Below are 20,991 nucleotides of genomic sequence, written 5' to 3' on the forward strand. Positions count from 1 at the left end.
ATTAATTGATGACTAATGAAAAATTATCTAATTTATTTATTTAAATATTTATAGTAATATTAAACATTTTTTTTTCCTTATATCTTCCTTTTTTTTAATTTCCTAGTTGAAATTGGGATACTACTTGTGCATGTTTAATGCACATCACATTAACGTATGGAATTTGCTAAATCTTTTTCATCCTTATTCATGGAATTCACGCTTCCCTCTTTTGCTTTTGTTTTGAATGCGGGCCTCGTGAATTCTTCATAAAAAGTGTCATTGTAGGATGAAAAATATTTGTGCATTGGAATTATTAATTATTAAAGCTGTAAGAAACTGCAGACACAGAGTGTCACTGTAGGATGCATGAAAATCGTTTGTGCATAACAATTAATTAATCACGCCCTTTTAAATAGATTGTCTATTTTTAATTTATAATCAATTAACATTACTTCTTGAAAATACAATTATTAAATATTCTATAAAAGTTATAGTTTCAGAGTATAAAATACGAAAATTAATTTCATAATGAAATGTATTTTTTTATAATTATTTATTTAATTAATAATTTTAAAATAAAAATAAATTATAATGCGAGAGGACTAAAAGGAGAAACTATTTTTTTAAGAAAGGAGAAAACATTGAAAATGTGAGAAACTACAGGAACAGTTGTAAGAACTTTTCACAAAAAAATAGCAAAAAGATCAGAATGGAAATAGTATCTTAGTAATCCCATTTCTCAATAAAATACAACATTAACAAAATTATTTTGTCTACTTAATGTGTCATGCACTTAATTATTAAATTAGTATCACGTATATATTAATTAAACAATTCAAAATCAATGTCCCTCTTCCATTACCTAGCCTCAATTAGTGAGCATATTTATCATTTACTCATAGGACATTTGATTCAAAATTATTTCTTATTAAATAATTATATTAAAATATTTAGTAAAAATTTTAAAAATAATAGTTGATAATTTATTTAATCTCTATCAGCTCTATTTTTAGAGCTTTTTTTTATCAGTTGATAATTGATTTAATTTTTTTAATTTATTTAAAATATTATTATTTTTATTAAAACTTATTAGCTTATTAATAATAATTTTATTTTAAATTAATCTCATATAATTTAATTTTATATTTTATAATAAATAATTATTATTTAAAATTATTCTTAACAAATAAATAATTGTGATATTTGAAATTAAAATATTTTATTACTAGAATTTAAATTTAAATTTTTACTTTTAAAAATATATCTCCAATGGTCATTTAATATACTAATAATAATTGCTAATAAATTTTTATCAAACGATTTAATTTATCAGCCATGAGCTGTTAGCTGTATTAATCAGTCAAACCAAACAGACCTAGAATATAAGAAAATATTCTCAAAATGTAAACGAAAATAAAAGAAATAAAATAAGAGAAACTAATGTATACTTTAAGAATAAATTCTTAATTATACACAAAACCGACATACTTATTAAAAATAAATAATTAATTGAGTTTATTCAAATGTAAAATATCCAGCTTGATATTCAATAATAAATTACTGCGTATAAACATGGAGTACTCGTTAATTATTACCTGTTTGTTATTACTTTTTCTAGTCCCTATATATATATATATATATGCATGTTTTGTTCATTCTTTCTTTCTGAATTCACTTGACTATAAGAAAATTAATCGTCAATTGGTTGATAGTTACAAATTAAAATAAAATCGCTAGTGAACTGAAAGCACAATGTGGCGACTTAAGATAGCAGAGAGAGGTAACGACCCTTATATTTATAGCTCAAATAACTATCTTGGGAGACAGATATGGGAATTTGATCCTGAAGCTGGCACACCTGAAGAGCAAGCTGAGGTTGAAGATGCTCGCCAAAACTTCTGGAAAAATCGGTTTCAGGTCAAGCCTAGTTCTGATCTCCTCTGGCAATTCCAGGTGAATTAATTAACTATTACAATAGTGTTAGCTTCTTTTCTTTTTGCCTTTCTAACTTTCAGAATATCTACAGCATGATATTTTACATTTCTTTTCCTTTAATAATAAGCAGGCTCTAAGAGAGAAAAAGTTCAAACAAACAATTCCAAAAGTACAGGTTGAGAATGGTGAGGAAATAACATATGAAACAACAACAGCAGCATTGAGGAGAATTGTTAATTTATTCACAGCCTTGCAGGCTAGCGATGGCCATTGGCCTGCAACAAATTCTGGGACACTGTTCTTCTTACCTCCTTTGGTGATTGTTCTTTTCATTTTGATTCTTTTGGCACAGACACTAAATAATGTTGCTCAATACATACTGAAACAATTTATTTTTTTTCTCCAATTGAAAACTTGCAGATCTTTGTACTATACATTACAGGTTATCTAAATGCAGTAATCACTGAGGAGCATCGCAGACAAATTCTGCATTACATGTACTGTCATCAGGTACAAATAAGATATGTAATTGACGAAATGCTTCATCAGTTTTTTACGCAGAGGTCCTCAGCATCATGTTTTCTACAGAATGAAGATGGCGGATGGGGACTGCACATAGAGGGTCATAGCATCATGTTCTGTACAGTTCTTAACTACCTTTGTATGCGGATGCTCGGAGAAGGACCTGATGGTGGGGAAGAGAACTCATGTGAAAGAGCAAGAATGTGGATTCTTGACCATGGCACTGCAATTGCCATACCCTCTTGGGGAAAGATATGGCTTTCGGTATGACAGAAAACTGTATTACAAAAAGAATGTTTTTCAATAATTTTCATTGTTTCACACGAACAAATTTGCTATCTTGTAGATACTTGGTCTTTATGACTGGTCCGGAACTAATCCAGTTCCCCCTGAATTTTGGGCAATCCCAAGTTCCTTCCCTGTGCATCCAGGTAATCTTTTTCTTTTTTTAAAAAAAAATTTGATGCATGAAAAGTATTCCTTTGTACCAACCAATTATAATAATTATAAATAGATAAACGGTTAATTTTACTAATACATTCAAGCCATTAAATTGAGGTCAGAATAAGGATAAATTAGTTTAGATATTAAACCCCTAAAAAATGTCAATTGAGCAGTGTCACTCAGTTGAGCAGCAAAAATGTTGAGCGAATGTAAATAATGTTTATCGTTTGCCTGTTTTGGCACTGACTCAAATTCCATGAATGCAGCAAAAATGTTGAGCTATTGTAGGATGACTTACCTGCCAATGTCATATTTGTATGGAAAAAGATTTGTGTGCTCAGTAACACCTCTGATTTTGCAACTGAGACAAGAAATTTTCAACCAACCTTATGGAGGAATCAATTGGAAGAATGTGCGCCATTTATGTGCAAAGGTGAGTTTTATTCAATAATTTAATGTCCAGCCTAAATATGACATTTTCTCTATTGTTTCTGCAATATATTTTTTCTTAGAAAACAAAAGGAAGAAAGTACCAAATTCAAGTCTTATTTTTGCAGGAAGATCTCTACTATCCACGTACTTTCGTGCAAACATTATTGTGGGATGTTCTATACAATTTTACAGAACCTCTGCTTACTCATTGGCCGTTTAGCAAATTGAGAGAGAGAGCTCTTCAGAAAACAATAGCCCACATACATTACGAAGATGAAAGCAGTAGCTATATTACCATTGGCTGCACTGATAAGGTTATAATTCTATTTTTAACTTAAGCAGACAATGTTTATGAGTATAGGTCAAATTCTATTACATATGAAATTTTGGTTCATCAGCCACTGTCCATGCTTGCTTGTTGGATTGAAGATCCCAATGGGGAATACTTTAAGAAGCATCTTGCTAGGTTCGCGGATTTCTTATGGGTTGCAGAAGATGGAATGACTGCACAGGTAAATTAGTTTATTTTTCTTTTTCTGAAAAAGAAAAAGAACACTTAGAGAAAATTATGTAATTCATCCGACTTTGGTCCTATGCAGACTTTTGGCAGTCAAATATGGGATGCTAGTTTTGCCCTCCAAGCTTTGATTGCTTGCGATCTGTCAGACGAAATAGGATCTACACTTAAGGAAGGACATAAATTCATAAAGAATTCTCAGGTGTCCAATTAATCCAATTCTAGGTCCTATATATTTTTATTCTTTCTTTGCAACTTGCTTTCGCCTTTGTGATTTAATCTAATTTTAACTGTGGAAGGTTTCCAAGAACCCTCCTGGCGACTTCAAACGCATGTTTCGTCATATCTCGAAAGGAGCATGGACTTTCTCTGATAGAGATCATGGATGGCAAGTTTCTGATTGCACTGCAGAAGCTTTAACGGTGAGAAACTTTTGCACAGATGTTCCCAAGAAGACTGAACGCAACTACTGCAGAAAACTTTGTTATTTTTCAGTTTTTTTAAATTTGTCATTTCATTGTCTTGGCTTTCGTGAGTAGTTGGTAAAAAGGCCCTGCCGAAGTCCCTCAGAATTCACTAAAACCAACTTTTTTGCTTATCTCACAGTGTTGCCTACTATTCTCAATGATGCCCCTGGAAATTGTTGGTGAGAAATTGGAATCTAAGAAATTATTTGATGCAGTGAATGTCCTACTCACTCTTCAGGTGAGGATTAAGTGCAGATAAAATTGTGCCATAATGTCATATATGACGTCATTCCTTCTTCAAGCGAGCTGTTTGTTGCATAATCCAAATCTCTTCTGCTTAGTTCTTTGCCTTGGAAGGATTCATTTATCTGCTATATTGCGTTTGCAGAGTTCAAATGGTGGTGTATCGGCGTGGGAGCCAGCACCTTCAACATTCTGGATGGAGGTAACTGTAGAAAAATATGAACCTGATAGAGCAAAATCACAGCTAATAATTTGAGAAAATAAAGATAAAGTAAGACAAAATATACAATAGAACATACAGATTTACGTGGAAAACCCCTAAACAAATTAGGGTAAAAACCACGGGCAAGGATAGAAGAATTTTACTATAAGAAAATAATAGGAGTTACAAACTCTCTATTTATAAAGGAGAAAACATTAAAATTCTCTCTTTATAATAGGAGAAAAATAATTGCTTAACTCTCTAATATTTTTCTCTTATTTTTGGGATGATAGAATAACAAGGTGAGGCCTCTATTATATAGGCTTGGAAGGTACCTCAACATTGTTAACTTAGCAATGTGGGAGAAATACTCCTTAAAAATTAATAACTTAACAATGTGGGAGAGATACAAATCCCTAAATATCAACAATCTCCCACTTGAAGATTTGATTGAGGATCAGTCAGATCTTCACATCGTTCTTTCTTCCTTGCCTTTCCATGCTGCTTATACTTTTATTAGGCCACTAGAGGATTGACACCAAATAAATTTATCAGTGTTAACTGCCTTCATCAGAAAATCTGCTAGGTTGTCTTTAGTATGAATTTTTTGCATATCCATAGTGCCCTCTTCCACTTTTTCACGAACGAAGTGATACTGGACTCGTATGTGCTTTGACTTTGAATGAAAAGCTGGATTCCTTGCGAGTGCAAGGCACTCTGACTGTCACAGAACAGAGGAATATGCTCTTGTTCGTGCCCGAGTTCCTCCATCATCATTTTCAACCATACTGCTTCCTTACTAGTTTGTGTAGCTGCTACATATTCTGCTTCTATTGTTGATGTCGCCACAACTGACTGCAGTTTTGATACCCAGCTCACAACTCCGCCAGTAAGTGTGAACACATACCCTGTAGTAGATTTGCTTTTATCAAGATCACCTGCATAATCTGAGTCAACATATCCTCTGATAATAAAGTTTGATCCTCCATAACACAATGCAACATCTGAGGTTCCCCTAACATATATTAGGGTCCTCTTTACAGCATTCCAATGCTCTCTGCCAGGATTCGCCATGTACCGACTTACTACTCCTACTGCATGTGCAATGTCTGGTCATGTACAAATCATTGCGAACATTAAACTCCTCACTACTGATGCATAGGTACTCGAGACATTTCCATCATTCCTTCTTCACTGCTAGGACTTATACTGGAGGATAATTTGAAACTAACAGGAAGTGGGGTAGAAATTGACTTACAATCTTGCATATTGAAGCGTCGCAAGACCTTCTTCAAATAATTTTTCTAAGAAAGCCAAATCTTCCTATTGTTTCTGTCTCGGTGAATTTGCATCCCTAGAATCTTGTTTGCTGGTCCCAAGTCCTTCATTTCAAATTCCCTAGCCAACTGTGCCTTTAGTTCTTCAATATGATCTTTGTTGGGGCCTGCTACCAACATGTCATCTACATACAACAGTAAGATAATAAAATCACTTTTACCAAATCTCTTGAAATATGCACAAGGGTCTGCATTAAGTCTGTTGTATCCAATGCTCATGATGAAGGAATCAAATCTCTTATACCAACACCTCGGCGCCTGCTTTAAACCGTATAAAGATTTGTTCAACCTACAAACCAAGTTCTGCTTTCCTTTTTCTTCAAAACCTTCTGGCTGGAGCATATAAATTTCTTCCTCAAGATCTCCATGAAGAAAAGCTGTTTTCACATCTAACTGCTCTAGATGTAAGTCAAATATAGCACACATCGCCAAGACTAATCGAACAGTTGTTAATCGAACCGCATGGGAAAATATTTCGTTGAAGTCAATCCCCTCCTTCTGAGCATATCCTTTCACCACCATTCTTGCACGAAACCGCTCCACTTGATCATCACTATTTCTTTTGATCTTAAAGACTCATTTGTTGCAAATGGCCTTTCTTCCTTGTGGTAGTGGCACAAGCTCCCAAGTCTTGTTCTTATGTAGAGCTTCCATTTCTTCTTGCATTGCTGCCATCCACTGAGATGCATATGAACTGCTCATTGCTTCTTGGAGAGTTGATGGCTCCCCTTCCTCAGTTAGAAGACAGTATGCAACATTGCTGCCTATATCATAATCTTTCTGCCAAGTTGGTGTAAATTTTATACGTTTTCCCTTTCCAAGTTCTGACTCTTCAAACTCGACTGGTTCTTCCTCTTCGTGCTCTGGTGCTGCTTCAGAAGAATCTTCTTCTGTAGACTTTTTTTCCACTTGTATAGTTGTAGTCTCTGAATTTTCTTTTGAAGTGCTATCATCTTCTCCCTTCAATTTATCTTCTAAGAAGATTACATCCCTGCTGACTATAACCTTGTGGGCAGTGGGATCCCACAGGCGATACCTCTTCACACCATCATCATATCCCAAGAACAAACACTTCCTGGATTTTGGATCCAGCTTCGTAGTTTCTTGGGTATTATACATCACATACACAGGACTTCCAAATATATGGAGGTTTGAATAACCAACTGGCTTCCTAGTCCACATCTCCATCAGTGTCTTTTGATCAATTACTGTAGATGGAGATCGGTTAATCACATAACAGGCGGTGTTAACTGCCTCAGCCTAAAATGCCTTATTTAAGCCTGCAGCTCCCAACAATGCTCTAGTTCTTTCTAACAGAGTTATGTTCATCCGCTCTGCCACTCCATTTTGTTGAGGAGTGTATACCGTAGTGAACTGCCTCTTGATGCCTTTTTGCTTGCAAAAGCTATTAAATTCATTACCTGTGTATTCTCCTCCATTATCTGTCTTCAAACACTTGATCTTATTGCCTGAATCAAGTTCAACCCGCGCTTTGTAAGTTTTGAAAACTGCAAATACATCTCCCTTGCTCTTGATAGGAGACACCAAACATCTCTTGGAGTAATCATCGATGAAGGACACAAAGTACTTAGCTCCTCCTAGTGATGAAACTGGTGCTTGCCATACATCAGAGTGAACTAATTCTAGAACATCCTTGCTTCTAGAATTGGATGTATTGAACTGTAGTCGATGCTGCTTGCTTGTTATGCAATGCTCACAAAAGGGTAATGACACCTTTGTGAGACTAGGAAGTAGATTTTTCTCAGCAAGAACCTTAATGCCTTGTTCAGACATATGTCCAAGCTTCTGATGCCACACCATTGCAGATCTCTCGCTTGAACTACTTGAAGCAACAGATGCTTCTGCTTTATGCACAGTCTCTCCCAAAAATATATCCAAATTAGCAGTAATTTTTTCTCCTTTCATAATTACAAGGGCTCCTCGGCTAATCTTCATGATTCCTTTATGAACTTTGATAATGCAATTAAGATCATCCAGCTGTCCCAGAGATAACAAATTCTTCTTCAGACCTTCCACATGTCGCACTCCTTGAATAGTGCGGACTGTACCGTCATACATCTTCAACTTGATGGTTCCAATGCCTATGATTTTTAAGGCATTATCTTCACAACTATACACAGATCTTCCTAAGATAGGTTCATAATGATGGAACCACTCTTTTCGAGAGGTCATGTGATAAGTTGCTCCTGAGTCAAGAAGTCATACATCAGCAAATCTCTTCCTGCTCTCAGTTGATATTGCTGCTTCACAGCACAATACATTTCCATCATCCGAAGTGTATGCCACATTCCCTTGAGGATTGGAATTCTTCAAACTCCAACAATCCTTCTTCAGGTGACCTTTCTTACCACAATGGTAGCATTTATAATTCTTCTTACTCTTTGATTTTGGTCTACCAAGATTATGACTCCCATTTGGGCCACGTTCTGTTGATCTCCCTCTCATCACCATCAAAACTTCCACTTGTTGTGAACCTGCCTTCTTGTCTTCCTTGTTCCTTCGCCGATTTTCTTCTTCAAGAATAGCGGTTGTTATATCATCAAAGACTAGCATTTCGGTAACAACATTATTTGTCAAACTGATGATGAGTTGATCATACGAATCAAGTAGACTTTGGAGTAGAAGTTCTGCACGTTCTTGTGACTTTATTTTATAGCCCAAAGATGTGAGTTGAGAAAATAGAGTATTCAAGACATTAAGGTGCTCTGTCACTGAAGTAGATTCTAACATTCTTAATGTGTAAAGTTTTCTCTTAAGGAAAATTTTGTTGTGTAATGACTTGGCTTCGTACAGTCTAGTGAGGTGGTCCCAAATCTCCTTTGCCGTTTTCTTTTCTTCTATACTGGACAAGATCCCATCTGCAAGTGCCAGATGAAGGTTTGCAATAGCATTCCCATCCATCTCGTTCCACTTATTATCATCTGTGAGTGTTGTCCGATTGCGTTCAACGATAGCCAAGACAATTGTCTTTTCTCAATACAACCTTTATCTTTAATTTCCACAGTGAGAAATTACTCCCGTTGAACTTTTCAATCTCAAATTTTGCCGCCATTGCTTCTATCACAAACGGTGCCTTTTAGCTTGTAAAATGAACCGCAGTAATGAACACAACTCACTAGGTAAGTTCCCAGGAAAGATTGGAGGGTCATAAGCGGACCTCTTAAATACCAATCTCCTTAGACAGAACCTTCCCTAAATTGTAAGTATTCTTACTACTCCACACAAGCTCTTTTGCACCAAAGAAACCTTAAAAAATCCTCTTCTGATGTGAAAGATCAGACTGAGCTGCAACCACCGAATTTTAAGAAATTTCTTGCCAACCAAGCTCTGATACCAATTGTAGAAAAATATGAACCTGATAGAGCAAAATCACAGCTAATAATTTGAGAAAATAAAGATAAAGTAAGACAAAATACACAATAGAACACACAGATTTACGTGGAAAACCCCTAAACAAATTAAGATAAAAACCACGGGTAAGGATAGAAGAATTTTACTATAAGAAAATAATAGGAGTTACAAACTCTCTATTTATAAAGGAGAAAACATTAAAATTCTCTCTTTATAATAGGAGAAAAATAATTACTTAACTCTCTAATATTTTTCTTTTATTTTTGGGATGATAGAATAACAAGGTGAGACCTCTATTATATAGGCTTGGAAGGTACCTCAACATTGTTAACTTAGCAATGTGGGAGAAATACTCCTTAAAAATTAATAACTTAACAATGTGGAAGAGATACAAATCCCTAAATATCAACAGTAACTACTTATTGCATTAAACTACATTACCAAATTACCTATATAGAAGTGCTTCTGACATCCCTGCCTTTTCCACAAGTGGCTCAATCCTATGGAGTTTTTCGAGGACGCCATCATTGAGCATGAGTAAGACTACTTAAGAATATGTTTCAACTCCACTCATTGTTTCACTCTACAGATGCAATTTTCTTGAAGGCTAACCAAAATCTTGTTTTAGGTATGTTGAATGCACTTCATCGGCTATCCACGCACTGGTTCTGTTCAAAAATTTGTATTCTGATCACAGAAAGGTGGAGATTGAAAATTTTATTGAGAATGCTGCAGAATTTATTCAAGACATACAGAGGCCTGACGGTTCATGGTATTTTCTTCGTTTATTTTATTCTTTCCATTAGCAACATGTTTCATAGTTTGCCAAAAATTATAGAATTAGTAATAACATCTTCTCCACAGGTATGGAAATTGGGGAATATGCTTTACATATGGCACATGGTTTGCACTCAGAGGTTTAACTGCTGCAGGCAAGACATACTACAATTGTTCTGCAGTGCGTAAAGGAGTGAATTTTCTACTCAAATCACAAAGGGAAGATGGTGGTTGGGGAGAGAGTTATCTTTCATGCCCAAAGAAGGTAAGCAGTTTGTTCACATAAACTTTACAGTATCTATTATGCCTAACTGAAGTTCCAGTAGTGAACTGAAGCAGCTATAGGGTTACATTTGAGAAGAAAGGTCTATTCAAGTCTTCATTTCCTTAAAAAGAGTACATAGAAAATTATTTATGTACATGGCAATACAGGAATATGTACCCCTTGAAGGTAATAGGTCAAATCTGGTACATACTGCATGGGCATTGATGGGTCTAATTCATGCCGGGCAGGTTAGTTCATACGAATCAAACAGCTGCTACATAATTCTGCTCTGAAGTATATGTCATATACATGCTTATGGCCATAACTAAAAGTTGCGAATCTCTTTCATTCAGGCGCAGATAGACCCCGCACCACTGCATCTTGCTGCAAAGCTGCTAATCAATTCACAAACAGAACTTGGTGATTTTCCTCAACAGGTGATTCCTTTCTTACATGCCTGTTTGGAGAAAAGTTTGAGTATGTTAATATGTAGGAAACTAGAGTAAAGTGGTACTTTTTTCTTGCCTTGTAGATAGGTTTCAGACAGAATATATAAAACATGAAAGGCTAAAGAAAATGAATAGACATAATTATGATACGCAGCAGACATACACAATGCTGCGTAGCTTGAATCTATTGCTTTTCCTTCTTACATTGAATTGAAACATTCAATACTTGAGAGAGAGAGAGAGAAAGAGAGAGAGAGAGAGAGAGAGAGAGAGAGAGAGAGAGAGGGAGTTTTTGAAAAATCTATCGATTGTTTATCTTTTATGGCAGGAAATTTCGGGAGTTTACATGAGGAATTGCATGTTGCACTATGCAGCATATAGGAAAATTTTCCCTCTGTGGGCTCTGGCAGAATATCGCCGGCATGTTATTGCCTTCAAAGAAGGAGTTGAAAAAGAAATTTTGTAGGAGGGATGGGAAGTCTCGAACCTAAATTTCTGACCAAGTTGAGAGACACACCAACAACCGTGCCAAGCTTGTGGGTGCAAGTAGTTGTTTTTAGTAGATAATTTGGGTTGAGCAATTTGGTATAGTGTGACTGGCAATTCATTGTTATTCCGTCAATACTCGTAATCTATCTGATACAATACAGAAAGAAGCAGGTGTTCCTTTAATGTAGAGTACTACATATTTCTTTATCTTATCCTGCCTTATTGATGTCTGCAAACAACTACTGCCTCTGGAAATTAAACAACTTAATGGAAATAATAAAAATAAATGCAAATAGCGCTGCAAATCCAACAACAGCAGCTGCAACGACTCCCCAAAAATCATACTTGTAATCAAAATATTTCACCAGAAAATGTCCAAATTTTGATGCTATTAATCCGTACAACGTCCATGACACTGGACATGCCCAAGGGTACCATCTCCACCATACAGGTATCCGCTGTTTTAGACACAGTTAATAAATGTAGGAAAATAGTTAGTTCTCAGTGCAACTATACATTTAGGAGACAAAATGGAACTTGGTAGCAAATACCCAGCGTTCGTGGGACTACATATCCTGAGAATAGGTCCCAGAATGAATAAAATCCAGATGAAACAATCATTGCAATGTGTTGGCTTGGTGTTACTGCCACAGCCATCATACCATAGAAGGTAAATACAGTAATGTGAAGTACATGAAGAACAAATACCAAAAGATTTTCACAGTAGTGATTTCAAATCCCAGCATTGTATGCACAATAACACCATATACCATGTCTGCTATAAAATTATATGGCAACTCAATGAGGACTTGCAATGAAAAGATAGAAATTTTTTGTAAGCAAAACAAGAAATAACTAGGATCTACATGACTAGCGTAGTTTCGAAAAGGTGAAAAACTATTACCTGAGCAAAGGCATAGGGCAAGGCCGAATACATCCCAGAAGCTCTCTCTCTGTAAAAAAAAGTTCTTTCAGCAGCCACTACTGGCTGGACTGCTGATGCACTTTTTATACCAAGGAACAAAACAGCAGCGTACATCGAACCCATTGCATTAAAAAGATCCTGAGGCTTTTCCCTGCAATTTAGGATACATGGAAAAGAATAGTTAGCAGCCAGAGACCATCAAAAGTCGGAACTTTTGAAGTGGTGAAGTACTCAAGGGAACTTACTTTTTGGAGCCAAGCCTCCAGAACACTGTCCCAAGCATTAAAGCTGTAATTGTTGTATGAATAAATCTTACAGCATTGTATGATGAATTCCGCCAGTATGACCAGTGTTGCTCCCTTAAGCAAGCTATACATTGGATCAAAAGTGATTGTGAATACTTTGTAGGGAAATATAGGTCCTTCGAATCAGGAGCACGTGTGCTTAGTTCCTTAATTATAGCTTTGTGTCTCCTGAAAAATATTCTACACAACAGCAACAAATTTAAGGAGAAGTTCTCCTCTAAATGCTTAACCAAGTTCTTTTTATGTCAAATGCTCCCAGATCAATAGAAGCAAAATATCAATTTGACAAATCACTAATTATTTCATCAGTATATTTACCTGTACTGTTCTGAATTTCTATAAATATCAGCAAAATCAACCCCCAAAGCTATTTCTTGTGCAGGGGTCGTGACTTCCAACATCCAAGTTGCCGGATTGTAACCATCTTTAATTTTACTTACTCCTTCAATTCCCTTGACTAAAAGAACAGAATGCGGCTTATCTAGTGATATGAAAAAGATAAAACTGAGATATGCATCATTATTTGTAATTTTTCATTTTTCTTCGTATCAAATATACCTCAAAATACTTGATCAGATGCGATGACCAGTAGCCCAGTGGTCCCGCATATATTTCTCGTCCTCCTTGCTTCAACAGAATTTTAGCTACAATCCCATGTTACCAACAGAGTCGCATATTGTACAATCCATGACTTCCTCGATGAACATGTGCAGTTAACCAATTTGGTAGTTAAATTAAATGGGAGCAGATAGTCAGGCTGTTTCTGTTAAATAGACCATCACCGCCTCTCTCTTTCCTCCTCTAATTATCTAGAGAATTCTATATCTATCCAATAAAAGAAAAAGAAAGAAAGGAGACCGACATAGTGTCCACAAATTTGGTGAGGTGTGTGACTAAGTGGGCGTGGGCAGAAAATTTGGGAGTGTGTCTAAAGAAATGAGTGAGAAATAGAGTGCAAGTGTGTGCTAGAGTGACGTGAGGTGTGTTTAACATTGTAGTACAAGTATTTGTACTTGAGTTATATTTATGAATAAATAAGTTTGTTGTGTGCAATTCAGTCCTTCATAAATTCAACAGTTTCTAGCTGACTTAATACTTCTTTAAGATGCAAGACAGTCAGTAAATTAGTTAAATGGAATTGTCAGACAAATAAAACCATTCTGGGACGTAACTTAACAGCTTAAGATTTTGGGTGAATCTATGATCAAAAATCTTAGAGTTGGATCCTTAGTCACTCTCACTAATCAAAAAATTTTAGCACAAGGTAATATGAGTTTGTATTTGTTCATCCTTCAAAGCCATTGGAAATTCGCGTGCGGAGTGTGTCAGAGATATAAAACTATTTTTGGAGCTTCACCTAACAGCTGAAGCTTTTGGATGGAATGGTTTATTGACAGGAATCAATTTGACTTAAATGCTTTCTGGTCTTGGTAATGCTAGTCAACTTGGATTAAACTTGTGTAATTCAGCCAAAAGGAAGTTAGCACCAGATCGAAACTGCTTGCAGGTTGTAAATCAGATGCATGCTTTTCTGGTTGGGGCATCAACTTCAGTGGGTAGACGAAGCCAAGCTGTTTTCTGGTTGGGGCATCAACTTCAGTGGGTAAACGAAGCCAAGCCGAATAAAACAACGATTCATAGATAGTAAGATGTTGAGAATGGATGTCATTTTGCTAACAATATCCTGCAATTCTAGGAAATGTTTCTTGCTTCTTTGGGTATCCAGAAATTGTGGTGTTGCCCTGAGTATATCCACTAGTTTTCCTACCAGCCAGCACATCCATCAGGGTGGTTTTACCAGCACCAGTAACACCCATCAAAGCTGTAAGAATACCAGGCCTGAAGGCACCACTCACGCCATGCAAAAGCACCAATTTATCTTCAAGGACACCCTGATTTTTCATTTCCTGAAAAGGTCAAATTGACATGATCCACATCTCCTAATTTTGGGAAATATCGCCAATGAACAAGATAGTGTTTGCCAAACTTTTGGTACCTGCGGCATGTCAACAAAGTACGTAATTTCATCAAACGTGATGTAATGTGGCTCAAATGGAAGAACCATGCCTTTTTTCTTATCATGGTTAACTGCATCAATTGTCTCCATTGCCATAGATGAGGATATATATGAACTGTCATAAATTAGTATAGCTTACTGTTAGTTTATAAGTTGTCTTTGTTACTTCTATTTCTTAGAAGTCTGTTACGCACTAGAATCAGTCTTTGAGTTGTGGAATAATTGTAGGAGAGATTAGCTATTTTTTAGTCAATTAGTTAGGAGTTCTAGTTTAAGTAAAGGTCTGTAATTTTCAATTTTCTGCAGTACTTCAGTTTTAACTCTTTCTCTTGTATTTATTCTTTTAGAGTAATAAAATCATTAGCTTCATAAAATTGTTGCTGTTGCTTTAATTTTAGTACATGGTATCAGAGCTTGGTCTTTCAAACTATTAGTCTTTCAAACTCGTGATTTTATTATTCTAAAAGATGAATGGTGGAAGTGCTCCTCAGGCCTCTATAGACAAGCTGGTTGGTGGTAATTACAATTATTGAAAGCTATGTATGGAAGCTTATTTACAAGGACAGGACTTGTGAGATCTTATCTCTGGTGACGATGCGACAATTCCAGAAGATATTCTCCAAAATGCCGAATTGCGATGGAAATGGAGGATAAAGTGTGGGAAAACTTTATTTGCTTTGAGGACATCAATTAGCAAAGAGTGCATTGAGCATGTCCGTGATCTGAATTCACCAAAAAGATGTATAGGAGACACTTGGTAAGCTGTTTATCAAGAAGGATACAGCTCGACTGCAATTTCTTGAGAATCAATTGGCTGTTACAACTTAAGAGAACCTTTCAATCGAAGAATATTTTTTGAAGGTTAAGAATTTGTGTTCTGAAATTTCATATTTGGATTCAGAGGAACCTGTGAGCAGTTCTCGCTTGCATCGTTACTTCATTTGTGGTTTAAGGAGCGAGTTTATGCCATTTATATCTTCGATACAGGGTTGGGCAAATCAACCTTCAATTGCTGAGTTAGAAAATTTACTTTCTAATCAGGAAGCTTTGGTGAAACAAGTTGCAAGTAACGAAAAATTTCAGAAAGAGGAAGTTGTTTTCTCTAAGGACCAAAGGAGAAGGAATTATACCTCTGGGAGCAAGAGTCATGAATAGCCTAAGAAGAATTCAATCACTTGTTATCGTTGTGAAAAGCAGGGGCATATCAAGCGTGATTGTCGAGTGAAGTTAGTTTGTGATCGATGTGGAAAACCAGGCCATATCAAGTCAAAATATCGTGTAAAATTGCAGAAAACAGGTGCAAATGTTGCACATGAGTGTAGTGAATCTGAACCGAATTGGGAGAAATGTTTTTCCATTGAAGTCTTTGATCAGTAAATAATTTCTCCTGTGCATCAAGTTGCTGCGTTTACAGAAGCAAATATTGTCATTGATTATAAGAAGGAGTGGATCGTCGATTCCGATTGTTCTCATCATGCAATAGAAAATGATGCTCTATTATCCGATGTTCACGCACATTGTGCGGAAAAGGTCATTGCGACAACCAATAATTCTCTACATCCAGTAGTAAAAGAAGGGAATGTTAAGGAAGGTGATTTTGATGATGGAGGCATATTTCTCAAGGACATTTATCATGTTCCGGGCTAAAAAAGAATCTCGCTTCAGTTTCTCAAATTACTGATCCAGGAAAGTATGTACTTTTTAGTCCAAATGATGTAAAAATTCTTTCAAGACCAGATAGTATTTCAGTTGATGTTTTATTCACTGGGAAAAGAAAGGAATCTTTGTATGTATTGTCTGCAAGTGATGCGTATGTTGCAAATACGGGTCAGAATGTTAGCTCAGCACTTTGGCATGCTCGTTTGGGTCACGTTGGCCAGTCCTTATAGAAAGTCTCAACACATCAGCTTCTTGAAGGTGTTCCTGTTTTCAAAGATGTTCATTATAATGAAGTTTGCCCAGGTTGTCAATATGGGAAATCTCATCGACTTCCTTTTGCAAAGTCAGAGAATAGAGCATCGGCAGTATTATAATTGCTTCATGCTGATCTATTGGGGCCAACTAAAATACCTAGCTACACTAGATTTTAGTATGTGATGGTTTTAGTAGATGATTTTTCTCGGTTCAGCTGGGTTTATTTCTTGGAACGTAAAAGTGAGGTCTTCTCCAAATTTGTTCAATTCAAGCTTGACGTGGAGAAAGAACTTGGGCAGCCAATAAAGTGTTTGCGCACCGACAATGGAGGAGAATTTATGTCAGATGAGTTTTTAAGCTATTGTAAGGCACATGGGATTTAACGTCAAATGACTTGTCTAGAAACACCACAGCAAAATGGAGTTGTTGAGCGCAAGCTAGCTCATTTAACATCTGTGTGTCTGTCATGGATGCACTCGAAGAGTCTACCGAGAGAATTATAGGCAGCTGCATTTCATACGGCATGTCATGTCATAAATCGATTACCTCCATGGCATGGGATAGGATCTTCTCCATTCGAGTTAGTGTATCATCACAAACCCAATGTGAGTTATTTTCGAGTTTTTGGATCTGTTTGCTATGTTCATATCTTAAAAAATAATAGAACTAAACTTGACCCCAAGGCCAAGCAGTGTATTTTTGTTAGCTATGACACTCATAGGAAGGGATGGAGATGTATGGATTTACAAACAAAGAAAGTTATTGTGTCTCGTGATGTGGTGTTCGACGAATTGCCATCTTGTATGGCTGATTCAAATACCAAGAGTACAATTGATCTTGCCATTTTTCCTGATGATTCTTCATCAAGTACTGCGGAGAGTAATGGTTCTTCTTTTATAGAAAGCACTCAAGAAAATTCAGAGGTTGTCACAAGAAAGAAATCGGTGAGACAGAAGAAACAACCTGCTCATCTGGCTGATTATGAGATTAAAATAAATCAGTTCTCTGTTTTGTCTTATTTCTTTATGGAGGACTCATTTGAAAATGAACCAAAGTCATATGATGAAGCTAAAAGAATTTCTGAATAGGAAGAGGCAATGCAAGAAGAAATTTCAGCTTTAAAGAAGAATGACACATGGGAGCTTGTACCGAAACCTGTAGATGCTTAGTTAGTTACATATAAATGGGTGTACAAATTAAAGAAAAGGGCTGATGGTGAAATAAAGAGGTACAAAGCTCGACTTGTCGCTCGTGGGTTCTCTCAACAATATGGCAGAGATTATGATGAGACTTTCAGCCCGTTGCTAGGATGGTAACGTTTTGAACAATTGTCTCTTTAGCAGCTAGTAAAGGCTGGAAATTATGGCAACTTGATGTAAGAAATGCCTTCTTATATGGAGAATTGGATCGCGATATTTTTATGGAGCAGCCGCAAGGTTTTATCTCTAGCAAGCATCCTAATCATGTTTGCCGTCTCAAGAAGGCGTTGTATGGCCTCAAGCAAGCTCCTCATGCTTGGTTTAGTAAGATTGCTCAATATCTTCATTTCTGTGGTTACAAGTCTTCAAATGTTGATCCAAGTTTGTTTATTAAAAAATCACCCACTATGTGCACTTTACTTCTTCTTTATATGGATGATATGGTTATTACGGGAGATAATGAAGTCAAAAGTAAGTGTCTTAGAGATGCTTTGTCTGTTCGTTTTGAAATGAAAAGCTTGGGTGAAGTATCTTGTTTTCTTGGGTTGGAGATCGTAAAATCAGGTGGCTATTTTGTCTGTCAAAGTAGATATGCAGTAAGTCATCAAACGTTTTCATATGGAGGAGTCAAAAGAAATGAATACTCCTATGGAACCTCTTCTAAAGTTGGCAAAGAATGAAGGAAAACTGCTAGACGATGCTACACTTTTTCGGCAAATGGTTGGCAGCTTATTCTACTTGACTATTTCAAGACCTGATATCATATTTGTTGTTGGAGTCATTTCACAAGTTATGGAAAAACCATGTGAGGGTCATTTGATTGCAGCAAAGAGGATCCTATGGTATGTGAAAGGGACTTTAAGCTATGGATTAATGTACAAGCATGGTGCAGTATTTTCTTTAAGTGGTTTTGTTGATGCTGATTGGGCTGGTGACGTGAATGACAGACGTTCTACAACAGGGTTCTGTTTTACTACAGGTTCAGCTGCAATTTCTTGATGTAGTAAAAAGCAAACCACTGTTACACTTTCAAGCTGTGAGGCAGAATATGTAGCAGCGACTATGGCTACTCAAGAATGTGTTTGGCTTAAAAGACTTGTTCAAGAGTTGGTTTCTACTGTCAACTATCTGATTCCCATTTATTGCGACAATGAGAGTGCAATCAAGCTTTCGGAAAAAAATCCTATGTTTCATGCACGTTCAAAGCACATTGAAACTCATTTCCATTTCGTTCGAGAGAAGGTTCTGACTCAAGACATTGAGATGAAGAAAACAAAAAGTAAAAACCGGGTAGCTAATGTTTTTACAAAAGCACTTGCTAAGGCTAAGTTTGAATTCTTTCGTACATCACTTGGTGTTGTTGAGTGTAAGTCTGCACTAAGGGGGACTGTCATAAATTAGTACAGCCTACTGTTAGTATATAAGTTATCTTTGTTACTTCTATTTCTTAGGAGTCTGTTACGTATTAGAATCGGTCTTTGAGTTGTGGAATAATTGTAGGAGTGGTTAACTATTTTTTAGTCAATCAGTTAGCAATTCTAGTTTAAGTAAAGGTCTGTAATTTTTAATTTTCTGCAGTACTTCAGTTTGACCTCTTTCTCTTGTATTTATTCTTTTAGAGTAATAAAATCATTCACTTCATAAATTGTTGTTGTTGCTTTAATTTTGGTACATGAACTGCTCTTACTAATTCTACCTCTGCTCCCTACATGCCAATTAAAATAAATTAAATTGGCAATTAATAGGCATAACATAAGCATAGAAGCACGCTATCCATGAGTTCTATTACCTGCATTCATTTGGTAATCTTCCCCATGACATGCTAAATGGATGGATCCTCCAGTTCTGCCTCCTGGTTCACTACACTCTTCATGTATAATAGTTTGAGGCTTCTCGAGTGCTGCATAGAATTATTGGCATAGAATTAGAAAATGAACCCGCCCACCTCTGGAGAGAATGAGACAAAGGTGACAACACTCACGGCCAAGGAAAGTGAGAGCCATAGTGTAGCAAAAGTAAAATAACAGTGTAAACCCAATCAAGGCCCCTACTCCGATCCAATACCAATATGCTGCACGAGATTTCAGAACCTGAACTCCTAGAGGTTCTGTTGAGTTTGGGAGAACCTTTGAATGAGAAATAATTCTAGTAAGTAATTTGTTGAGTTATTGCATGGAATACACAACCATGAAACTTTAAGTTAGAAAACCTTACATGGCTCCAACTTTTGCCAAGGAACTCGTTAATTGTTATTGCATTCTGTCCATACATCATTGGTGATACCCAGTAAGCCCATTTCCACCATTTCTTTTTTTTATCTACAGCGTTGAGCAAGTAAAAGAGTAGAGACAGCAAAACTCATTTAGTTTTTATTTAAGAAGCAGATTGTCATTACCAAACTTATTTCACTGATTATACCTCGAGACAGGACATAACCACCTGATGTGAACATTAGAAGCAGTATAAGTGAACCCAAGCTGGTAGCAGTTACCATGTCCCTTCCAGCTGTAGGAATTTAGTTTTCTAATTACATAATTACATAATAATTCTAATTCTATTATAAAAATTAGTAATTATAATTTTTAAATTATAATTGATAGATTAATTTTCTAATTAGATAATAATTTTAATTTTAAAAATAATAACTTAATATAATATTTATTAAAGAATTAATTTTTTAATTATATAATAATTTCTAACTCTAAAAAATAGTAATATCAGTTATATTGATAGTATTCATTTATATAATACTAAAATCAATGAATAAATAATTTTTATATAATTTTTTTATATTATTATACTAATAAAATTTTAAAATATACAAAGGTTAAAAAGAACATTTAAAATATTTAATTTGCAGCTAGTTTTAAAATATTATAAATGAATGTCAAATATTAAAAAATTTATCTATAAATTTGTTTATAATTAAAATAATAACAATGGTCATACAACGCACAGGTAGACGACCAATATATATTAAATTCTATGATATAAAATCTTTTTGCTATGTATCTCTATATTTTGACATGTAAAATCTTTATTTAGACATGTATACTTATTTTTTACATATAAAATTTAAGTTTATGTATAGTTTTATCGTTTTTCTATCAATTTAATAGTTAATAAGTTATATCCATAATTAAACAATAATACTAATTCTAAAATATAGCTAATTTTAATATTATTATTGACTAATGA

At 35.5% G+C, this 20,991-nt stretch overlaps 2 protein-coding genes across 9 annotated transcripts; one reads left to right on the plus strand and one right to left on the minus strand.

Moving 5' to 3' along the window:
• Nucleotides 1–1,639: 1,639 nt before the first annotated feature.
• LOC8280318 (lupeol synthase-like) lies at nt 1,640–11,640 on the plus strand. Of its 2 annotated transcripts, XM_048377549.1 has the most exons (18): nt 1,641–1,935; nt 2,048–2,233; nt 2,338–2,427; nt 2,506–2,703; nt 2,786–2,870; nt 3,150–3,316; nt 3,441–3,629; nt 3,714–3,827; nt 3,915–4,034; nt 4,132–4,254; nt 4,439–4,537; nt 4,688–4,744; nt 9,944–9,990; nt 10,082–10,225; nt 10,318–10,495; nt 10,663–10,743; nt 10,849–10,932; nt 11,273–11,640. In XM_048377549.1, the coding sequence occupies exons 1-18, from the start codon at nt 1,735–1,737 to the stop codon at nt 11,408–11,410; spliced, it is 2,301 nt and encodes a 766-aa protein (XP_048233506.1). In that variant the 5' UTR covers nt 1,641–1,734; the 3' UTR covers nt 11,411–11,640. The 2 variants fall into 2 exon arrangements, with proteins under 2 accessions (XP_048233505.1, XP_048233506.1); XM_048377548.1 differs by having other exon boundaries at nt 1,640–1,935; nt 2,338–2,703.
• On the minus strand, nt 10,583–13,586 carry LOC8280317 (pleiotropic drug resistance protein 1-like). Of its 7 annotated transcripts, XM_048377555.1 has the most exons (7): nt 13,222–13,586; nt 12,982–13,144; nt 12,604–12,843; nt 12,338–12,509; nt 12,142–12,242; nt 11,779–11,891; nt 10,583–10,952 (listed from the first exon to the last, which is right to left on the minus strand). In XM_048377555.1, the coding sequence occupies exons 2-6, from the start codon at nt 13,062–13,064 to the stop codon at nt 11,825–11,827; spliced, it is 663 nt and encodes a 220-aa protein (XP_048233512.1). In that variant the 5' UTR covers nt 13,065–13,144; nt 13,222–13,586; the 3' UTR covers nt 10,583–10,952; nt 11,779–11,824. The 7 variants fall into 7 exon arrangements, with proteins under 7 accessions (XP_048233512.1, XP_048233510.1, XP_048233513.1 ...); XM_048377553.1 differs by lacking the exon at nt 12,142–12,242 and having other exon boundaries at nt 13,222–13,585; XM_048377556.1 differs by lacking the exon at nt 11,779–11,891 and having other exon boundaries at nt 13,222–13,585.
• Nucleotides 13,587–20,991: the final 7,405 nt, after the last annotated feature.

This window comes from Ricinus communis, chromosome 8 (assembly GCF_019578655.1).
Source record: "Ricinus communis isolate WT05 ecotype wild-type chromosome 8, ASM1957865v1, whole genome shotgun sequence".
Lineage (NCBI taxonomy): Eukaryota > Viridiplantae > Streptophyta > Magnoliopsida > Malpighiales > Euphorbiaceae > Ricinus > Ricinus communis.